General features: G+C 43.3%; 2 protein-coding genes across 3 annotated transcripts in view; both read left to right on the top strand.

The window, feature by feature from the left end:
• The first annotated feature begins 6,205 nt into the window (after positions 1 to 6,205).
• Positions 6,206 to 7,118, top strand: LOC133005796 (transcription factor HES-2-like). Its single transcript, XM_061075587.1, has 4 exons — positions 6,206 to 6,295; positions 6,399 to 6,494; positions 6,609 to 6,696; positions 6,796 to 7,118. The coding sequence occupies exons 1-4, from the start codon at positions 6,206 to 6,208 to the stop codon at positions 7,116 to 7,118; spliced, it is 597 nt and encodes a 198-aa protein (XP_060931570.1).
• A 1,329-nt stretch (positions 7,119 to 8,447) lies between these two features.
• acot7 (acyl-CoA thioesterase 7) overlaps positions 8,448 to 20,567 on the top strand; it is a 49,575-nt gene continuing 37,455 nt past the window's right edge. The window contains exons 1-3 of one of the 2 annotated variants that reach the window (XM_061075353.1): positions 8,448 to 8,482; positions 15,321 to 15,438; positions 16,196 to 16,352. In XM_061075353.1, the coding sequence (XP_060931336.1) occupies positions 8,448 to 8,482; positions 15,321 to 15,438; positions 16,196 to 16,352 (310 nt within the window). Of the gene's footprint in view, positions 8,483 to 12,890; positions 13,019 to 15,320; positions 15,439 to 16,195; positions 16,353 to 20,567 lie in introns of those variants that run through there. The other variant, XM_061075352.1, reaches the window with a different exon arrangement.

A 20,567-nucleotide genomic window follows, 5' to 3' on the forward strand; every position in this document is an offset into this window, starting at 1 on the left:
GCTCTTGGGGTGTCATGCAAGTGTCCACAAGCCCAGATATTCATATTTGACTCCAAACAGCGTGATTTCCACAGAGTTCAAAGCCTAAAAGTCCACTACTGGAAGTGGCTATGCTAGCGGACATAGCCACATTCGCGCACCCCTTGGGCGAAAGTGTGTGTGGTGTTCCGTTTGCCCGAGGGTACGTGAACGTGGCTCTGAGGAGGCTATCAGAGGACTTTTAGGCAATAAACATGGTGTAAATGACACTGTTTCATTTCTAATATGAATGTCGGGGCTTGTTGACACATGGGTAACACCCTACAAACAGTAGAGGCATGTTGGGATTTTTTTCTGTTATTTGAATACGTCTGAAGAAGAATTCACAACTGAATTCAATATTGGAATCAGATGCAACAGTGTATACCCCCGAGACTTCAGAAGGGTTTTGTGGACTCAAACACTTCCCCCATCCCTTAATGAGTGAATGTTATTTTCTGTGAACTATCCCTTTAACAATCAATCCCCATATATCAAGGAGCTCATAGCACTATATTGTCCCAATCGATCACTTCTCTCTAAAATACAGGCTCTGTTGTGGTTCCTAGTGTCTGTCAGTAGAATGGGAGGTAGAGCCTTCAGCTACCAGGCTCATCTCCTGTGGAACCAGCTCCCACTCTGGGTTCAGGAGGCAGACACCATCCCTGCATCTACATTCAAGATTGGACTTTAAAATGTTCCTTTTTGATAAAGCCTATAGTTAGGGCTGGATCAAGTGAGTCCTGAACCATCCCTTATGCTGCTACAGCTCTAGACTGCTGGGGGAACTCCCGTCAAGCACTGAGCACTTCTCCCCTTCTTTCAGTCCCTGCCTTTGTGTTTTTTCCCTCCAATACTCTCTCTATCTCCCTTTCTCTCTGTCTCTCTGTCTCTCTGTTTCTCTGTCTCTGCAGGATTCAGACTACAATTATTACATTAATTGTTGCTGCTGTCATTAATAACATCTTTACATACATAATTATCACTCGTATTGTTTTCATTATAACAACTAGTCTGTCAGAGCTGAAACCTGATGGTGCACAACTGTTCCTGCATGGTCTCTCTCTCCTCTTTCTCTCCGTCTCCTCTCCCTACCCTCCCCCTCTCTCTTCTCTCCCCTCCTTTCCATCATCTCCCCTCTCCTCCCCAGTTTTCTCTGCTCACCACACCAGTCGAGGCAGATGGCTGCCCACACTGAGCCTGACTTTTTTCTTTCCACGTGCAGTCGACAAAGTGCTGCTCATTGTGGGAACTGTTGGGCGTCTCTCTCTCATTTTAAGGTCTTGACCTTCTATGTAAAGTGCCTTTAGATAATGTATATTATGATGATGCTATATAAATAAAATTTAATTGAATTTAATTGAATCTGGACTTTGACTGTGTGGCTTTACACTCAGGCTCACTGTCATGTTGGACAACACATCTCCAAATCTCCAGGTTGCAGGTCTCTTGCAGACATCACCATATTTGCTCTATAGCTGTATTCATCCCCTACTCACAAGCCTTCTGGTTCCTGCTGCATAGAAGCATTCTCCACAGCACCATGCTTTAATTGAGGGATATAACAAAACACTTACACCACTTAAATGGAGGTAGGGTGTGCCTCCTGACATACTGAGATCGCATGAGTTTTTCCGAGTGGTCTCTTCCACTCTTCCATAAAGCTGCCGATGTGTTATCATGAGCTAGGCACTGACTTTCCAGTCTGAAGCTCCAAACAGTGTCAGAGTTCTCTTGGTGACTTGTGCAGTCACTCATTTGTGGTTTTCAGTCATTTTTGGCTGAGTTGTTGGAACTGTTCCTTTGTCTTCACAGGTTTCATGACACTGACTCTCCAGCTGTTTGACCTTGAAATCCTAATGCATGTATGCTATAAAACTCTTTGACTTCACGCTCTCTTCTGAACCAGCTTTGGTTTCTACAACCGAGTGTGACATCCTCTGTCCTTAACCCCCAACAAGAGTAAGGACAAACTACTAAAAAACAAACTTTTAACCGGGTCAAAAGAATGTAGACACCTCAGACAGGGCCACATGTGAGGGATCCCTCTCCCATGATGGACAGAAGTGCAATAGATGCTGTGTGTAATGGAGAACACCAGGAAGACAACGGTATTTGCAGCATTGATTAGAACAAACAGTTTTTAGCATAATGGAGGGTAAATGAATTGATGGATCATTGTCAGCAGTCAGTCTTGTTGTTATCATAGTCCATGGTCAGCATCCACAATGATCAGGATCCACCATTACAATGGTATCCACAATCATGATCCACTGCCGCCATCAGGATCCACCATCAGCTGCCACCTCGACCATGGTCCACCAGCACTACCAGATGCCAACACGATGCAGGAGCTGTCATTTTTATCACGATCAGCCAGCACAATACAGGATCCACCATTATTATCACGATCTGCCACCACGATACAGAATCCGCCAATATGATCACGATCAGCCAGGACAGCAGCCGCGGTCCTGGATCTGTGGACGATAAGGCATAGGGACTCCGGGGAAGAAGTCAAGTCAGTATCATGTATTGATGAGAAATACATTTATTTGATGTGATGAGGAGAGAGAAGAGGAAGGGGAAGCTGGGAAGAGGAAGAGAAGCTCCATGTGTCATGTGTCCCCCAACATTCTAGAACTATAGCAGCATAACTAAGAGCAGGTCCAAGACAAGCCTGGATTGGCTCTAAGCTTTATCGTAAAGGAAGGTCTTAAGCCTATACTCTTAAACGTAAAGAAGACGCCTGCTTCCAAACAGAAAGTATTATAAATATATACAGTATAGACTGTTAGACTGAGTGTAGGAAGGCATGGTATACATTATGAATATGACTTTAAAATGGTATGTGCTATATGTGTATAAATCCACAGTGTTATACAATATGATCTGATTATAAAAATGGTATGTAAATTCAGGTGAATTTTTACAATAAGAGGGATACGTACGGATTTATATTATGAAATTGATATACATTGTACAAATTCAAGTAATTTGCAAAGGATAATAATGTAAAAAAATGACTTTTTATTAAATATAATACTTTATGGCTGATTTCAAATTGATATTATTAAGTTTTTACTGTTTTTGTTGAATTACAAGAAAGACATTGAATCTCACAAAAGCAACGAAAATGACCAAATTAGCCAATGGATAAATATATGAATATAAATGAAGACTGTCCACAAATGTAAAGTAAAAATGTTGCGACTTAGAAAATTACATTAAATGATGATAAAGTCTAATTCCACTATGTTTTATGGCAGAGAGGCGTGTTCAAGTTTGCTTTCACTGCTGAACAGAATGACGGATAAACACATGCGGTCAACACATTTCAGCAACATATTATATTTCTTTTAACCGCTCCTGTGTACCACGTGTAGGGATCAGACATTGTCCGTAGCTGGCAACGATGCTTGGCGTTGTGTGTGACACCGGAGCCACATCACAGCAGGAGTCAGGTGGAGTCCCGCTTGTCGCGTCTCCACCATGTGACATTTAATTCCCATGAAGTGTCGGAACATTGTCAGACAAAGGCTCCCTGTTATCCGGCCTGCACAGATGGGTCACCGACGCCGAATTTGCCTGTAGAGACAAAGGGGGACTCTAACCGTAAGAGCAAAAACTCAGGAGAAGTGGTTGCCCCCCCCACCCAGCGACCTCCGCCCAACCCCCATCGTCATCATCCCCATCATCCCTCCATCCCTCCATCACAGCGGGGCGGAGGGGGACGCGTGCAGCAAGTGTGCCTCTCAATTTCAGGCCAGCAACGCTTTTCTCTTTTCATATTTTGTTTTAAAGCAGAACACGATGGCGACACATTTGAATCATGCACTTTATTTTGTCCATTTCAAGTTGTAGAAGTTAAAATAAAAATATCCTGCATGTGCATATAATGGATCCACATAAAAGTCAATGTAAACTGCAATAAATATCCATATCCCATTGTGCCATAAAAAGGAAAGAAATCCCACCACATATGTCAGTAAGTCATAGTTAGGTAAAACACAATAAAAAGGTTATAAGCTACAAAAATGTGAGTACAACGTTGGCTGCAGACTTTAGAGTTATGTCAGTGAACTTCAAATCCCTTGGATTGCAGTTTTCCTTTGTTTCATATACGTGGCACATTTATATTTATAAATATATATAAATGCTATATGGGTTATACACTTTTATTTTGGTCAACTTGTCACCATGCATGTCAGAATAAAAGGTTCTGTTAAAGATTTTAACATTCTAACTGTTTGCTTTACAGTGTGTTGTTATAATCGACGGGGCCGTACGAGGCAGCGTGCTCCTCCAGACAAACACCTTTCATCTCCATGCGTCATGCGGACTGAGCTTTGTGTTTCGTCATCACCATAGAATTGGTAAACAAGTACTTTGTGATGGCGTGGACGCTGAAATGTCCTCGCATTCAAGCTATAGAAAACAAATGCAGCACGGAGTTAGTGAACGGGGAGAGAGGGGGGGGGGTGTTGGTTTGTTTCGGTTGGACACTAATGGACCCATAACAACTCGCATGCAGATGGGATACCCACGCTAATACTGCGTGGAGATCATGTGTCTTGGCTTGTAAAGTGTGTGTGTGTGTGTGTGTGTGTGTGTGTGTGTGTGTGTGTGTGTGTGTGTGTGTGTGTGTGTGTGTGTGTGTGGGTGGGTGTGTGTGTGTGTGTGTGCGAGTGTCTGTTTGTGGGTCGGTGCGTGTGTGCATGTGCTTATGGATGAGGGATGGATCTACGATTGGACATGGGGATTGGCTCCTCGGGATGCTGGTGTGGTGAGCAGGAGGAGTGCATGTGTGTGTGTGTGTGTGTGTGTGTGTGGGGGGGGGTCGGTAACAGACAGCCACCTGGTCCCCGTGGCGCGTGCTGCACGCGTGGTTCCCCAGGGGTATTCGATGGGTCGTCATGTCTCTGCAGTTTTTATTTAAAAACCTCAAAGATAGTTTGATTCCTACTTTACAGGGCACAATGTTTTTGATTATTAACAACTTTGAGTATTGCACCAAAGTGTTGTGTGTGCTTAATGTCCCATGAGTTTGAAACCAGGGTAATTTTACTGTATATGTGCCATGGCTACTGGGATTGAAGAACATGCATCCTCTGGCTTCAGCCCCCACCGCCCTGAATGCATGCGTCAGTGGCTGGCAGAAGAGGGGGGGACACTCCCTACAGGTAGAGACTCCCCCGGGCTGAAACTGCATAAAACGTCATATGCAAAACTATTGTTGTCAAAATCTAGCAGCAGATGTTTTAGAAAGTAGCGTGGCTTGGGTATGTGATTTAAGAGTCTGTATCTCCATAGACACTTTACACGCACGCAAGCGTGACCCCTATGCCAGCAATGTATGTACTGCACCCTGTTCTCAGTGTGCTGGATTATTCTTTAAATGTTTCAAATATTCAGCATTAAATGATTTAAAAACTGAAACTGATCAAACCAAATGAGATTATGATTAATAATAAAAAACGATAATTATATACGATACAACCTCAGCGCTGAACAGCAACAGGAAAGAAGCAGGCACATGCATCTTCAATCAAACTGAGACTATTGTTACCGATAAACATAATATTTGGTTTATTATTTTTGATGTTTCATCAGTAGCTCACCGAATATTTACATGCTATTAACCCTACGCCTTTTCCCAACCATATACAGCCCACCTATTGATGCGTAATTACGCGCCAGTTATTTGTATTCAATAAATAAACAACATTAATTTCCAATTATATATGAGAATAAATGACTTATATTGACCTAAATTGTTTACTTTTTAAAAGTATGTTAATTTGGAGAGTGCAGATTTGTATTTGGTGAATAGGCTCTCGGTGCGTCCAAGCCTCAGGCTTCTTTACGCACAGTTTTCCTCAGCTTTTGGAGGCACATTTTGTTTGATTAGATCGATGGATCTTACCGCAGACACGCACTGCAGTTGTCACGCTTGGATTAGAGCAGAAGACAGATGGTTATCATGACCAAATGTGAGGCGTTGGCGTTGTTTTCATCGTATACGTAGTCATTTCAAATCGTTTTGTGTTGGCTTGGGGGCGTACCCGTGACGCACGAAGACCGAAGCCACGGACCTGGATAAATACCGCAGCTCTCGGCAGTTAGAGTCACTCTTCTCCCAGATTTGTACTCCGGACACTTCTCTGGCACAAAGAAGACCCTGAAAATGTCTCCAAACATGACTTGTGAAGCTCTCCCAGCTTTTTCTCCACGAGTAACTGTGGCCAAAAGAAAACAGGCCCTTGAGCTCAGAAAGGTATGTGAAGTCACTGCATTTTGTTTCGTTATTTCAAATGTTTTCTCCCATTTATTCCTCTTGATGTAACGAATGGATACTAAACATAATTTGTTCTTTTCAGACTATGAAACCTCTGATGGAAAAAAGAAGGCGCGCTCGTATCAACGACAGCCTGAACCACCTGAAAAACCTCATCCTTCCCCTCACAGGCAGAGATGTAAGTTATAATGTCAATTCAGGATATGCAATATATATGTTTTTCACATATACTAACATCAAGGTTACGTTAAAAATGATGTATTAAATGTGTTCTTTTTATAATTTCCTCCAGAAAACTCGCTATTCCAAGCTTGAGAAAGCCGACATCCTCGAAATGACTGCGAGGTTCCTCAGCGACATCCCCCCTGTTAACAACAAAGGTGAGTTATAGTTCTGCTCGTTTGCAGATAAACAGTTGGTCGTAATTGATTCGAACATTGTTTTTTAACAACGAAACTAACGTTTTATTGTCTTTTCAGATTCCGCAGACAGTTACAGAGAAGGCTACAAAGCCTGCCTCCAGCGCGTCTCAACTCTGCTTCCCAAAACGAGCCTGGATCAGGACGCGTGCCAGCGGGTGAACTGCTTCGTTCAGCAGTCCATGTCCGCCACCGTCTCCCCGGCCTGCTTGAACTGCTGCGCCCAGAGCTCCAGGAGCCTCCCTCAGATCCAACAGAGACTCCTGAGCCTCAAATCCAGCTTCAGCTCCAGACTGGAGACCCAGTCCCGCAGCAGCAGCGCAGTGGCTCCGAGCCGCGCACAGCCGCAACCTGTCAACGCTGCCATGTGGAGACCTTGGTAGATCTCGCAACTTCAAGAAACAGGGTCTCACCAAAGCCTGCGGAGAGACTCAAATAATGCACAAGAAGGCAACGTGTACAGAAGGTATCACTTGTAAATATACACAGTGATCTAATGCGTCGTTTCCGAGGATGAAAAGCCAGAATTCATCGTTAAATCGTAATGATTGAGTATTATATACTTACGTTTTGCGCACAAGTCTTTTGTCCTGTATAAGTTGACAAGGTTAGACAGTCGTATTTTTTAAATCTGCATGTATGTAAACGTTAAATATTTAGTCCTGTTCGTGGACTAAATGATTAAGGGCTGTTGAAACAGCCCTGTAAGACCCAAAGGGTCAAAGTATGTATGAATTTGCACCATATTCAGTGTCCTGAATCTGTGCAGATGAACATTGTAGACACATTATGTGTCTCTGTTGTATCTCTGTTGGGATGTGTTCTATTTTTGCTATTGTCAGCAAATGTTGTATATATGCTATATTAACAAAAATAAACTGCGATGTCGTGGTAAGATGCTGTGTTGTCTATTTGTTTTCACTGTATTGTGAGAATATTGGTCTTTACGCGTGCGTAATTACGCATTTTGGACGCACTTAAGGCTACAAGAGGGCCATAAAAAAGAGGGAAACACTAATATAGTTGGATAGACTGAATGTATTTTGTATGGAAAAATAGATTACACACAAAAACAAGTCACAACAAATATCACACACAAACTAAAAACACGTTTTATGCATCCTCCACCTAACAATAGGTGAAGGGAGACTCACGTCAGCTCCACTAGACTCTAAATTCAACTTTGATGCACAACAATGACGCGTAATGTCTGCCTATGATGGGCAGAATCAGGGGCCCGCACATCTGTCAAAAACGTCTCAACACAATAAAAACCGTTGGCCTCCCTGGTGGATGTTGAGGTCAGAGGCGCCCACAGCAGGCAGCTTGAAACACTGCCCCGGCTCTGATTACAGTATTATATGGTTAAATGTGGTCTCTGCTGCCCCCATCTGGCAGATGTAGACACTGACACCGGCTGTGTTTCCTAATTCTCTTGCTTGTCTTCACCGTTTACTTCCTTGAAAGCTTCCGGTCACTACGGAACATCTCATTTGTTTTTGCCTACTCTAAGATAGTTTAGCTCCTTGGCGCAAACCGATATTCTAGCGCTTCTAAGAACTCTATACTTTACTCCGCGAAGAGCCATTTCTCAGAGAGACCGTGAACAGAGCGGCTGCTGAACACCGGATGAGTCCGATCTCCCCCTCACATCGCACAGGAACAAAGACACCCGAGAGCTCATCACCACCACCACCACCATCATCACCAGCATGGCGGCACCGGCATCCTCCCTCCAGCTGTGCAGGTAGGACGTTTGATACGACTCGATCCCGGATGTGTGAGCAGCCTTCACCTGCTTATGACGTGTAACCGGCGAGAACACCGGCGTCATCGAGTGAGTGCTCCTCACAGAACGAGGTAATCCGCTCCATGTCCTGCGGTCACACAGGACACCTTCATGTGTCCACACTGTGGTCCACACAGGACACCTTCATGTGTCCACACTGTGGTCCACACAGACACTGCGGCTCTGTCCCACCCGGCTCCAAAGGGTCGGATCATGTGGATCAGGCACAGGGGGGGGTTCAGCCCGAGCCGCGGTGCACACGGTCCAATGTCCCCTGCTTGATTACCTCAAGCACGGGTAGGACGCGCTGAAACTACCAAGGACACGTCGAGGTCGCCTTTCAAAGTTTTATTTCATGGCTTCTAAGCTTGAATATTATGGTTCCGGTTAATGGTTTGTCTGGGACGTATGGTTAATGACCCCAGCGTGTAGCCGATCCATTTTTATTATACTGAAAAGACAATAAAAAGAGGAAGAACATTGTAGTTACAGAATTCAGCTCTGAGCGACACCGTGGAAGTGACTGGTTCCATTTAAAATACCTTTGCAATGAATGGGCTTCATTTCCCAGCAGCACTCAGGGGTGTTGTCCTTGTGCTCGCCTGTAGGTGGAGGTATACACCTCTGTCACATTACACCATCTCCATCTACAACACATAGACTGTATGTCTGTCTGCACATCATATTGTTAATCATTGTGATGTGGAATAAGGATTTCAGAAATCCCTCAAAGCTTTCACTACTCCTGAAGTTTTACAGCCTGTTTTGTATAGACAATAATCTATAATCTAGTTCAGAACATTATCTTGTATTCTCGTATTGAAATAACAGAGTTGTTTGTGATTAACTGTAAGAATTTGGAATATAATTCTTTGCCGTACAATATGTTCACAGTCAGTTTGAGTTTTCAGGTTAGAAAGTCTTTGTGAAGTGTTGTGAATGTGACCAGGCCGGCTGTTTACCAACAGTGTTGGGGAGTAACGGAATACATGTAACGGCGTTACGTATTTAGAATACAAATTTTGAGTAACTGTATTCCGTTACAGTTACAAAATAAATAGATGGTATTCAGAATACAGTTACATTGTTGAAATCAGTAGATTACATGACGGTACTTCTCGAGTTTATTCACTCTCTCGTAAATCCACCGGCGGCAAAGCCACCAGGAAGCAGCTGGAGACCAGGGCTGCCGTAAGAGCGCCCGGACCCCGGCGGCGTGAAAGAGCCTCACCGCTACCGGCTCGGGACCGTTACAGGCCCGGGACCGTGGCTCTGAGAGAGTTCCGTCGCTACCAGAAATCTACGGAGCTGCTGATCCGCAGCTGCCCTTCCAGCGCCTGGTGAGAGAAGACCGACCTGCGCTCCCAGAGCTCCGCTGTCATGGCTCTGCAGGAGGCTAGCGAGGCACGCCGGGTTCACACCGGACGCTGAAGCGCCGGGCAGCGCTAATAATATCACCCGTTGACCCAGTAGTATAAAAGCATATGGTCACTTGTTGCTCCAACATTAACTGCAACAGCGTCCCAATTTAATGTCATCTATCTTCAAGAACTTCTCCGCTGTTTGCTCCGTTCAATGTCGGGTGTCGAGGGTAAATTACGTATTCTCCGCCCCCCGCCCCCCCCCCCTCTCTTTTTATCTTTATGACTGCTTGTTTGTCTATAGTGGATGGGCAGAGGGGGGCATTTAATAATGTGATCGGTAAAATTGGTAAAATTAAAACTCCAGGACAACAGAAGGGGAATACAAACTATGGGATGCATACTTTATCATTTATATCATATAAAATGTCATCAATATCGTTTAAAATCATTTTTCAGTGTGTTTCCTGGAGCGATACGCTCGCGTCAAGCGCAAAAAAAAATAGACTCGACGCCGAAACGATCGCTGCACGGCGCGAGGCAGCCTTGGCGCAGGGGGGGGTCCTTCAGCGTCCGGTGGGACCCGCACAGAGGTGGAGTGGATGGGAGCCGGACATCCAGCTGGCCCGCCGCATCGGCGGAGAGAGAGTTTAAACTGCTGCTGCTCCACTGACTATAACAACGCCGCAATCATACACTTAAAAAATGCAATACAAACCGGAAGTATTCCAAGTATTCAGAATACGTTACTCAGATTAGTTAATGTAATGGAATACGTTACAGATTACATTTTTGGGCATGTATTCTGTATTCTGTAACGGAATACGTTTTGAAAGTATCCTTCCCAACACTGTTTACCAATGCCTGGCCCCACTTCCTGTCTATGTGTGTATATGTTAAAATGAGTCATGACACAGTTCCTGTAAACACCTCATGGTCTTTTGTCGTTTTAAAGCTGCATTAGAGTAAACAATGTAATTCCTACTTTTCAACTCTTGTACAACCAGTCAAATCAACACTATGTGACTTGAGCAACAGCGCCCTCTCCAGCCAAATGTGGTTGATTCTGTTGGGCTCAAACTCTGTCAGAGATATTCAGTATAGTTTTCATGTGGGGATAAAACAAAGCCTATCAGTCTGTTGATTAGAAGAGCTGCAGCTGTAAGACTTGTGGAATATTGAGTTAGAAAATGCCTTTTAATTACTTACATGTCTTTTTAACTGACAGCCTAAATATACAGTTCAGTATTAATCTTGAGGTCACTGGGCCTAATCCTGGTCATCTAAGCTGCGACTGTCAGTCACACACTTCTCAAAGGAGATTGTACCCACTCACCAAGTTGCATAGAACAAGAAAAAACACAATTACATTTTAACTTGTTCTCCTATTGATCGTAGGATGTCTAAAATGGCTAAAATGCAATTAAAATAGCAAATACACACTGTTGTTGATAATGTATTTAATGATTAAACTAAGGTTAATCAGCTAAGTGTGTGTCCATCTGTTCAAACACACAGTAATGCATTTGTGGGACCGATGTGTGTGTTTGACATTGGTGTATACACAGTTGTGTTTATTTTGTTAAAATACCTTTCTTACCTGGTATTGGTACAAAATCCCTCCCAGAACCATTCGATCTTTGTTCTTTGCTGTGTTCTCATAGCCGGAGCCCGGGACAGAAATGTCCCCAAGATGTGTTTTTCTGAAGCTGCTTCACAGTTTTCACCGCTGCTCTTCTCTACACAGGTAAAACATGGGGAAGGATTAGGGTTTCTGTGGGTCTTAATAAGTTTAAAATAGTCTAAAATTGAATAATCTGAATTGTATGCCTGAAAAAGTCTGAAATATGTTGAAAAATTACATCCTGGGTCTTAAATACATTTAGGTATATGTCTCAATTGTGTTAGTGTTCATTTAAGGCTACTTCTGCATACCTTACAATTTGGTGTCAAATCTGTCGTACTTAACAAAGGTCCTTAAAAGACTTAAATTTAACAGAAACCATTGAGGGAAGATTTCGCTGATGGATTTATGTCTTTGTTCGGGTAGAACTCTGCCTTTCACTCAGTTCTGAGCTTTATTTTCCTGGTGTCGTTGCTGCAGATCTCACTAACTATAACTAATGACGACTTTGAGGTGTAATGTGTGGGTGCTTCGACAGCCAATCATTGGAAACTGAAAGTCATGACCTGTACATAGAATCAGTTTTTATTTTATATATTACTGCTTTGGCATATACCTCAACTAATTTTAAGCAGTCCACACGTTGTTGGGTTGTTTACACCTCTCGGACATGACCTCATAACTCAGTGAAGAATTCCTTTAGATTGTTTTTCATTTCATTGGAAACCAACTCATACAGTATGAGGAAGTTTAGACTTTAATTGGCACTGAAAGGGGATTATTATCCTGCACTGTAACATTATTTTGAAAGATTATCTTTTTGAAGGGCCGATGGACTTTCAGACTATAGGGTTTTTAACCCTGGCATAGACTTCACCTCTATATCAATTCTTTAACCAGATTTATGTGTGGTTGCTTTTGTCCACACTAGCTTTATTTGTCTGTGGCTTGTTTGTGGAATATGGTCAACAGACAGGTCCTGTGATTTGTAATATCAGTTTATTTTGTGATCTTGGTCTGGCTTTCCCACTGCTGATCTGGGTTCTTGTGTCCCATGTGTGGAGATATGTTTTCATGTTGTGTGATTGTGTGACATATCTCAGTGTGTGTGTGTGTGTGTGTGTGTGTGTGTGTGTGTGTGTGTGTGTGAGGTGATGACAGGTTTGCTCGGTCCCCTGCTGCGTCAGTGGGCGTGTTGTAGTTGTGATCCAGTTTGACCAGTCGTCATTAAGTCAGTAAGGCGGAGTCAACATGCAGCCATACATGACAACCTGCCAGGTATTAGCCGCTGTCGGGACCTGAATCTCCGTAGAGTCCGTGGATCTAGAGGCAGGAGAGGAGCTGGAGGTCAGAGGTTAGATTCAGTCAGTCAATTGCAGAGATGCGGTGTTTCAGACCTGCTCGTATGCATGAAGTGGATAAGACAGCGGCGATCGTGAAACGTCTAAGTCAGCCAGTCAGCGGAGGTGTCAGGGAAGGATGGGAGAGCTCCAAATGTCAAATCAGCAGGTAGATCATCACACTGGGCTGGAATCACAACCACAGGCAATGTAGACATCACCACACGTGTGTGGTTAACATGACACTAGCTGCAACTGACACGTGTAAAACTAAACGGTGGCAAAAGTGTCTGTGTTTCACGGGGAGGGATTCAGACACCGGGACATTTCCACCTTTCACGACAAAATGAGGCACACGACAAACTTCATGATCACCATGGTGACACAGAGGGACACTATTAAAACAGAGGGAGGCACTGTTTTTAAATTTAAGTGGGATTGCACATAAGCCATTGAATTGCACAGAAATGCACTGAAACCTGTTTTATTTTGTGTTGCATTATTATAGTACGGTTATATTTATTATGTGATTTTTTGGTTGCACGTATTTATATTCATGTACTATGTTAAATTTAAACTTCCATTTTGCCTTAGCAGTAAAAAAAATCTGTTCTAATTGCTGTCAGTCTTTTTTCGCTCTTTTTAAGAATGAAGTATCTGTTCTGGCACAGTTTAGGCACCAGATACGTTTTCAAAGGATGAAAAAACCCTAAGCAATACCTCTCTCTCTCTCTCTCTCTCTCTCTCTCTCTCTCTCTCTCTCTCTCTCTCTCTCTCTCTCTCTCTCTCTCTCTCTCTCTCTCTCTCTCTCTCTCTCTCTCTCTCTCTCTCTCTCTCTCTCTCTCTGACAGGTTTGGGGAGCTTCCTTATTTTCTTCGTATTGACTTCCATTATTGTGGACAGCCTTACAAAACAATTACCCCCAACCCTGATCATGAACAATTCATACCTAACCTTAACCTCAATTTACATCTTACCACTTACCTTAACAAGGACCAGGACCTCATAAGAAATTATGTTTTGCCTCATTAGGGCCAAGATAATTACAGGTTATCTCTCCATTGGAATCTATTGTGAATTGTAAAAAATTCTGTTCTCTAACTGCCACTATGACTCAGACAGGACTGTCTCGTAGGTCTGAACTTTCATCTAAACAAGGAACATTCATCACATTCCTGCAAATCTTACCTCTCTGATTAGTCAGATGTCAGTGCAATGGTGCATACCTGTGTGTTTGTAACCTCTGAGTATTCGAGCAGATCAGATAATAGTGGTAAGACCAGTTTGAGGCACTCACTGGAGAACAGGAACCAGCAGATGTGACAGTATGTGACAGCGCACTGAACTCTGTCATAGTTATGTGTATGTTGACTGTATCTACAAGCTCATCACTGGTCCCTTTGTCTTGCTTTTGTTAACAAAAACCTGGTTTCATCAAACAGCCTTTCTTATATTAAAGCTTAAATATTAAATATTGGTGTCATGATTCAATTAGATCAACTAAACTAGATAGAATGGCATGCACCAAGTCAAGAAACCACATTTAAATTCACTTCCACCAATCCCTTCAGTATTTGTTAGCCTAATCATACTAACTAACCAACTAACCAACTAACCAACTAACCAACTAACTGACTAACTGACTAACTGACTAACTGAGTAATTAACAAACTAACTTAAACTAACTAACAAAGGCCCATGAAAGAAGTAATTAACCCATCTTCAGCCCTCTGTCGCAAGGTTCTGACTCAATCCTATTTTTTTAAACTTACGCCCTGTCAGATGTTGTAAGAACAGCAAGTGGACCTTCTCTGTTTACAGATGTACAAACACTGCAGATACTGTTTCTTCACTTCTAATGAGTATTGGAAGGTTTTCAGGTATTTCACCTCTGTGGGTCTGTTGATCTCTGTGAGTCGTAGCCCCTTCAAACTTAGCGTCACAGGAGTTGCGGTGGGATACTGAGCTGTCTGAGGAGAATCCTCAACAACATTGTAGGTGGTTGATAGTTGGCCTCATTAAACCAACTCCTCCTCTGTTGTGTGATGCTTTTCCCAGGTTGTCAAAGATGGCTTCTCCCACTCCTCTTTAAAACCATCTGCCTTCTCTGGCTAAAATTCGTTCCATGAGCATCCTCAAAAGAGTGTCCCTTGTCCTTGTTTTATAAAAATAAACTGCTGAGCCCGGGCCTGATGAACTGGCGCACCTATGCTGAGCCATCTGTTGTATTCACTGGTTGTTTTATTCTCCAAGTCTAAGCAGTCCTCGTTGCATTAACCTGCACAATCCACATTGCGGTTTGGGGTCTGGGGATCTTGTCCTCCATAAGAAGAACTTCCCTCTTAACAGTTTAAATGTGGGAAACAAGAGGCCAAGATCTATTTTAACACAAGATGCTAATAGCACATGTTTTAAATCTACCATTCATCAGATCCCACAGTTAATGCTAATCCATCTCCTCTTTGATGCAGGATCATGCGGCCAGATGACGCCAACATCATGGGCAACGTCCACGGCGGCACTATCCTCAAAATGATCGAGGAAGCTGGTTGCATCATCGGCACGCGACACTGCAACACACAGAAAGGGGTGAGAGACGAAAGTCAGCCCCCAAAAATCCTAGAGGTTTTTTGTTTCTTCCACATTCTGAAAAGCTTTTAGAACTGCTCCCCCTTAACTTCATATGTTTACTAACTCAAACTGATTCATTCACTTTGTGACAGTTGTCTTCAAAATAAAAAAAAGAATACAACAAAGTCACACAGTACAGCTTTTAAATCTAACCTGTCAAGATGCGGAACTATACGGATATGCCTTTCATAAAAAACGGTATCATGTTTCATCACGATGTGTTTACTTAGCTACTGCATTCTCTGGTATGTCATACCAAGAACTGAGTTTCCTCAGTTTTCACATACTTTGTGCACAAGGGATTTATCTTTTACAGACATCGTGGTTCCTTTGACTTATCTGACTGTTTGTTCAAATGTTGATGAATAAGATTAAGAGGTTTTTACCTGGCTTTGCCCCAACATCCTGATTGTTGACAAATTGAAGAGCTAAAGAAGAAGAGGAGACTTGCTTCAGTTCACGACAAAACAACTGAGTTCACCAGGAAGTAATACGAATGTTGAAATATATAGTGAGGACAAATAAGCAGGCAGGGTACTTGCTCTGGGGAGATTCTATAATATACCCCAATAGAAATTGGCAACACTGCAACCGCAGGTCGTAGAGTAGAGGGTGATGAAAGTCATTGTTTACTAAAGGCCTCTTTCAAAAACTACATTTTTGTCTGTGCATGACATTTGGCGAAGCTTTGAGGTTTGCTGTTTCTCCTCTCCAGGACCGCTGTATGGCAGCTCTGGCTCGGGTGGAGAAGACAGAGTTCCTGTGCCCTGTGTTCATCGGCGAGGTCGCCCACGTCACGGCTGAGATCACCCACACCTCCCAGCACTCACTGGAGGTGCAGGTCGAAGTCATGGCGGAGAACATCCTCACAGGTGACCTATTTGGAAGCAGTTGACCATAAATCATGCTTTACATATTGTTCTAGTAGTATTTCTATCTCACACAGCAGAAGTAATGTTGCTGAGAAACCTTTTTCGAAAAGGAATTTAAAGCAGACACTAAACCACAGATGTTCTAAAAAACAATAACCATCTGTCTCTGTTAGACCTGACAGTGCGACAAACAGTCCGGACCAACAGAAATTCAACCGTTATTATTTTTTTAATTTATACTATTTATACTTTACTACTTTTTCTGAAATCACGTGAAAAAATGCCTGTGGCCCTCGCAGGACTGTAATAAATTCATCCGATCATCTCACTCACCGGGAAGACGTACACTTTGGAAAATATAATTCAACTACATAGCTCCCTCACTTCATCATTGTGATATTCTGCCATGTGATCAGTGGAGGGCAGCATACGATAAGTAATGCAGCTCGTAGAAGACTGACCGATTATAAACCATTTGCTGGAAGAGCTGCATTTAGAGCTGAGACAGGGGGAAAGAAACTAAGAGTCATGTTGGTGTCTGGTTTGAGTGATGCTGTATGTCTTGTTAATTAAGAATTGTGCACCTTTAATGTGCGCCATTTACATAGAAAAGCATGCATGCACCCACAGACACATGCACCCACACACATAACACACACGCGCACACACACACACACACACACACACACACACACACGCACACACACACACTACCCAGTAAAGACGGGAGGATCAGATTGTGCTGACCTAGCGTTGTCTCTGAACCTTTAAATGCCAGTAGCAACAGAGATTCACAGACTGCCTGAAACAACCAAATGCCACGTGCTGTACTGCAACTTCTTTAGTTCATATCCAGGTTGGATTGATGGAGCATGTGCCTGTTAATACATTTAAAGATAGACACATACAACATATCATTGAAGTGCTGCAGCACCAGGGCAGTTTCTTGAGATGAACAACAGCAAAGCTCACTCGGTTGTTTGTTATTATTATTTTTTTTAAAGGAATTTGAAATGAAGAAGTAGTTTGGCATGAAAGCAACATATCCCTCTTCCATTTCAGTAGATTCAGGAGAGTGACGAATAGAGAAAAAACGAGGGGGATGGAAGTGAGACAGGAAGAAAAATGGGAGGAGATAACTAGTCAGACATATCAATGGCCAGAAGGACGGCTGTGAGAATGAAAAAGGAAGCAAGATTGAGAGTACGGAAGAGACGGAAAAAAGGATGAAGGAAAGGAGGTGTGAGAAACAAAAGAAGTATCCCCTAGACAGCCGTTGCCCTAGCAACAGGCTTATATTGGTTGGTTGGCTGGTTGCTGGGCTGGAAGCAGGTTGACGGAGGCGGAGGCAGTGATATGAGATGACAGGTGGAGAGAAGTGGATGTACGTACAGGCATCTTCACAGGCAGCCCACTATAGTGCATGGGCCCACCAGGAAGGACCTCAGTCAGGAAGAGAGCTGATGGACAGAATACACTCAAGGCGCAAGACTCTAGTCATGGTGTTGCAGAATGTATTTTGCCAAGAATTTTTGTAAATTACATACATTTTTGGCACATTAGAATTAATGTTGGCGGCTGTGGCTCAGGAGGTAGAGTGGTTTGTCCACTAATCTAATTCTTCATGCCAAAGTGTCCTCGGGGAAGAGACTGAACCCCAAAGTTCCCCTGACGGCCGTGCAGACAGTGTTCTATTGATAGAAATTGAAATTGCTGCAAATAGATGACACTGTATGGTTGTGTGTGGATGGTTGAATGGCAAAACTATACTGTAAAGCACATTAAGTGGTCATAATACCAGTTATTGGCTCCATTATTTTATCAGAAAATGACATGTATGTAGTTTTAGTCATTATTAGATGGAACAAAACTTTTCCAGTTCCGTAATTGCACAGCTTTGCATGTGAGAGCTCAAAGAGGAGTAAACAGCTCTGAAGTCTAGGTGCAGGTTCACTGTCAGGGCAGTGTGGGTGGAATGAAGACGAGGAGCTCATGCTCGTGTCGAGAGCAGGCGCAGAGGTGAGTTCCTCCGGGAGGACAAAACTTCCCTTCCAGCTCTCTGGAGGCTGCGTGGGCCAACCTCAGCATCTGGGATGGGATTTGCCCACATAATAGCCCAAATGATATGTATGAACTCTGCCGTCACCCTGATTCAGATTAAATGGCATCATTTTTTACTCTTACAAAACAAAAAACATCGCAACACACGTGAACCCCTGTGTCCCACTTTGAGGGAATAGAATAGAATACAATTTTCAAAGGATTATTCTCCGGTACTGTGTGGAGTGAGCGGATGACTGTGTGTCCTCAAGTCAGGCACACACAGGCAGCGTTGACATTAAAGGAGAGCCAGAGGAGGCGGCAGCTGGGTGGTCTATTAGTTCATAGTTATGGGATGTAGGTCATATGTGGGAAAATGTATGTTTGTGTGCATTTGAGTTGACACAGCTGTTAATCATTACATACGTATGGACATCTCTGTTCTATGGATGTTTTTTTGATCTAAACCTCATTTGCATCGTCCATTCTTACGCACAGGATGTAGGACTGTGTTAATGTGCGCATGTTCTGATTTGTCGCGTATTTAGGTTTTAGACCTGTGAATTTGTGCAGGAGCTGATGTCAATAATTGAGACAAAAGCAGAGGTTAGATGGGATTTCCACTCTGCACCTAGATGCATGTTTGTGTGCCTGCGTGTGTGACACAGTATGTATATGCACTGTATTGTATACATGGATGTGTGTGCATGGATATATGTGTGTGTTTTCATCAGTGTTTGGCCCTTTAAAAGGTTCCTGCAGGGCCGAGGGGGAAGAGAAGATAACGGGAGCAGACATTATTTGCTTCTGTCATGTCGTCTTAGCGTCAGGCCTCACACACTGTGGCCCAGTCAGATACAAACACCAAGTGGATGTACCTGCACACATGCTCCGACACGACGTACGCACGTACTCGACTCCCTGGCATATGCGGTTGTGTAGGGACGACCTGTGTGCCGACCTGATCTGCGCATACTGACACATTCTGCACAGAAAAAGTCACACACACAAGCGCACACACACACACACACACACACACACACACTTCCTTCTAAAGGACAGAAACAGGACTGACTAGTGTCACATAGCTGCACTTTTGCTCAGGAAAGATTGTTATTGTTTGGCTCTACAATATGATATCTAGTGTTTTTTATTAATTTGTATGCATGTTTATGGACATTGGAGGTTGAGTGTATGTGCAGCCATGCATGCTTTATTCATATGTTGGTGTGCATGCGTCTGTGACAGTATATTACACTCTGAGCATGCGTGTTTGTTTTTATATATTCATGTTTATTTCACGTGTGTGTGCGTTTGTGTGTGCGTGTTGGGGGAGGAGGCAAGCTTCCAGGTTCCACAGTCAGTCAGGCAGCATCTCGTCAGGCAGTCCTCAGTCACGGCCCCCCAGGGGAAGGCTGCCTACTGTGGGCACGAGCCGTGATGATTGTCCCCGCTGGGGGGGATGCACATGCGCACAAATGTCCTACACATGCGCACTCACAAAGAGACCAACACACAACAGCACACACAGATTTGCACTTACAGATATATGTTCAAACATGTATGTAAGTACAGTACCCTTACACTCGGTATCTAGAAAACTGCACGCAGCCACATAAACGCAAACAGGATACACACAGTATACACTTTACACGTACGCACACACATGGACACACACATTCATCAAGATCTGCAGATATGAAGAGAAAAAAGCGCTGACTACATTAATGTATGAATAGCGCAGTTACACTTCGAACAAACACGCAGAAGCAGAATTCTCAAAGAGGTAATAATGCTTGTATCGCATGCACACTCAGGCGTGTATTTGCATAAAGACAGCATAGACAGATCGTGCCCCCTCAACACACACACAGACACACACACACACACACACACACGCATGCATGCATAGACAGGGCTGAGAGCAATGCATTGTGGGTTAAGGCTTAAAATAAGCATGACAGTTCCTGCCATGATCCTGGTTGGTCACACAACTGCAACGTTGTGGGAATACACACACACAAACACACACACACACACACACACACACACACACACACACACACACACACAAACACACACCCACATACAACCTTTTAAGATAATAAATATCATATATAATAATTGTTAGGATTTTATTGAGCTCTAAAGCCTTTTGCACTTAAACAAGATTAT

Source organism: Limanda limanda, chromosome 7, assembly GCF_963576545.1.
Source record: "Limanda limanda chromosome 7, fLimLim1.1, whole genome shotgun sequence".
NCBI classification, from domain to species: Eukaryota; Metazoa; Chordata; class Actinopteri; order Pleuronectiformes; family Pleuronectidae; genus Limanda; species Limanda limanda.

Bases quoted from the DNA above. Each gene is read 5' to 3' on its own strand.
- LOC133005796 (XM_061075587.1), top strand. From the start codon at position 6,206: ATGTCTCCAAACATGACTTGTGAAGCTCTCCCAGCTTTTTCTCCACGA. The intron at 6,296-6,398 runs GTATGTGAAGTC...TGTTCTTTTCAG, and splicing joins AGGCCCTTGAGCTCAGAAAG to ACTATGAAACCTCTGATGGA. The intron at 6,697-6,795 runs GTGAGTTATAGT...TTGTCTTTTCAG, and splicing joins CCCCCCTGTTAACAACAAAG to ATTCCGCAGACAGTTACAGA.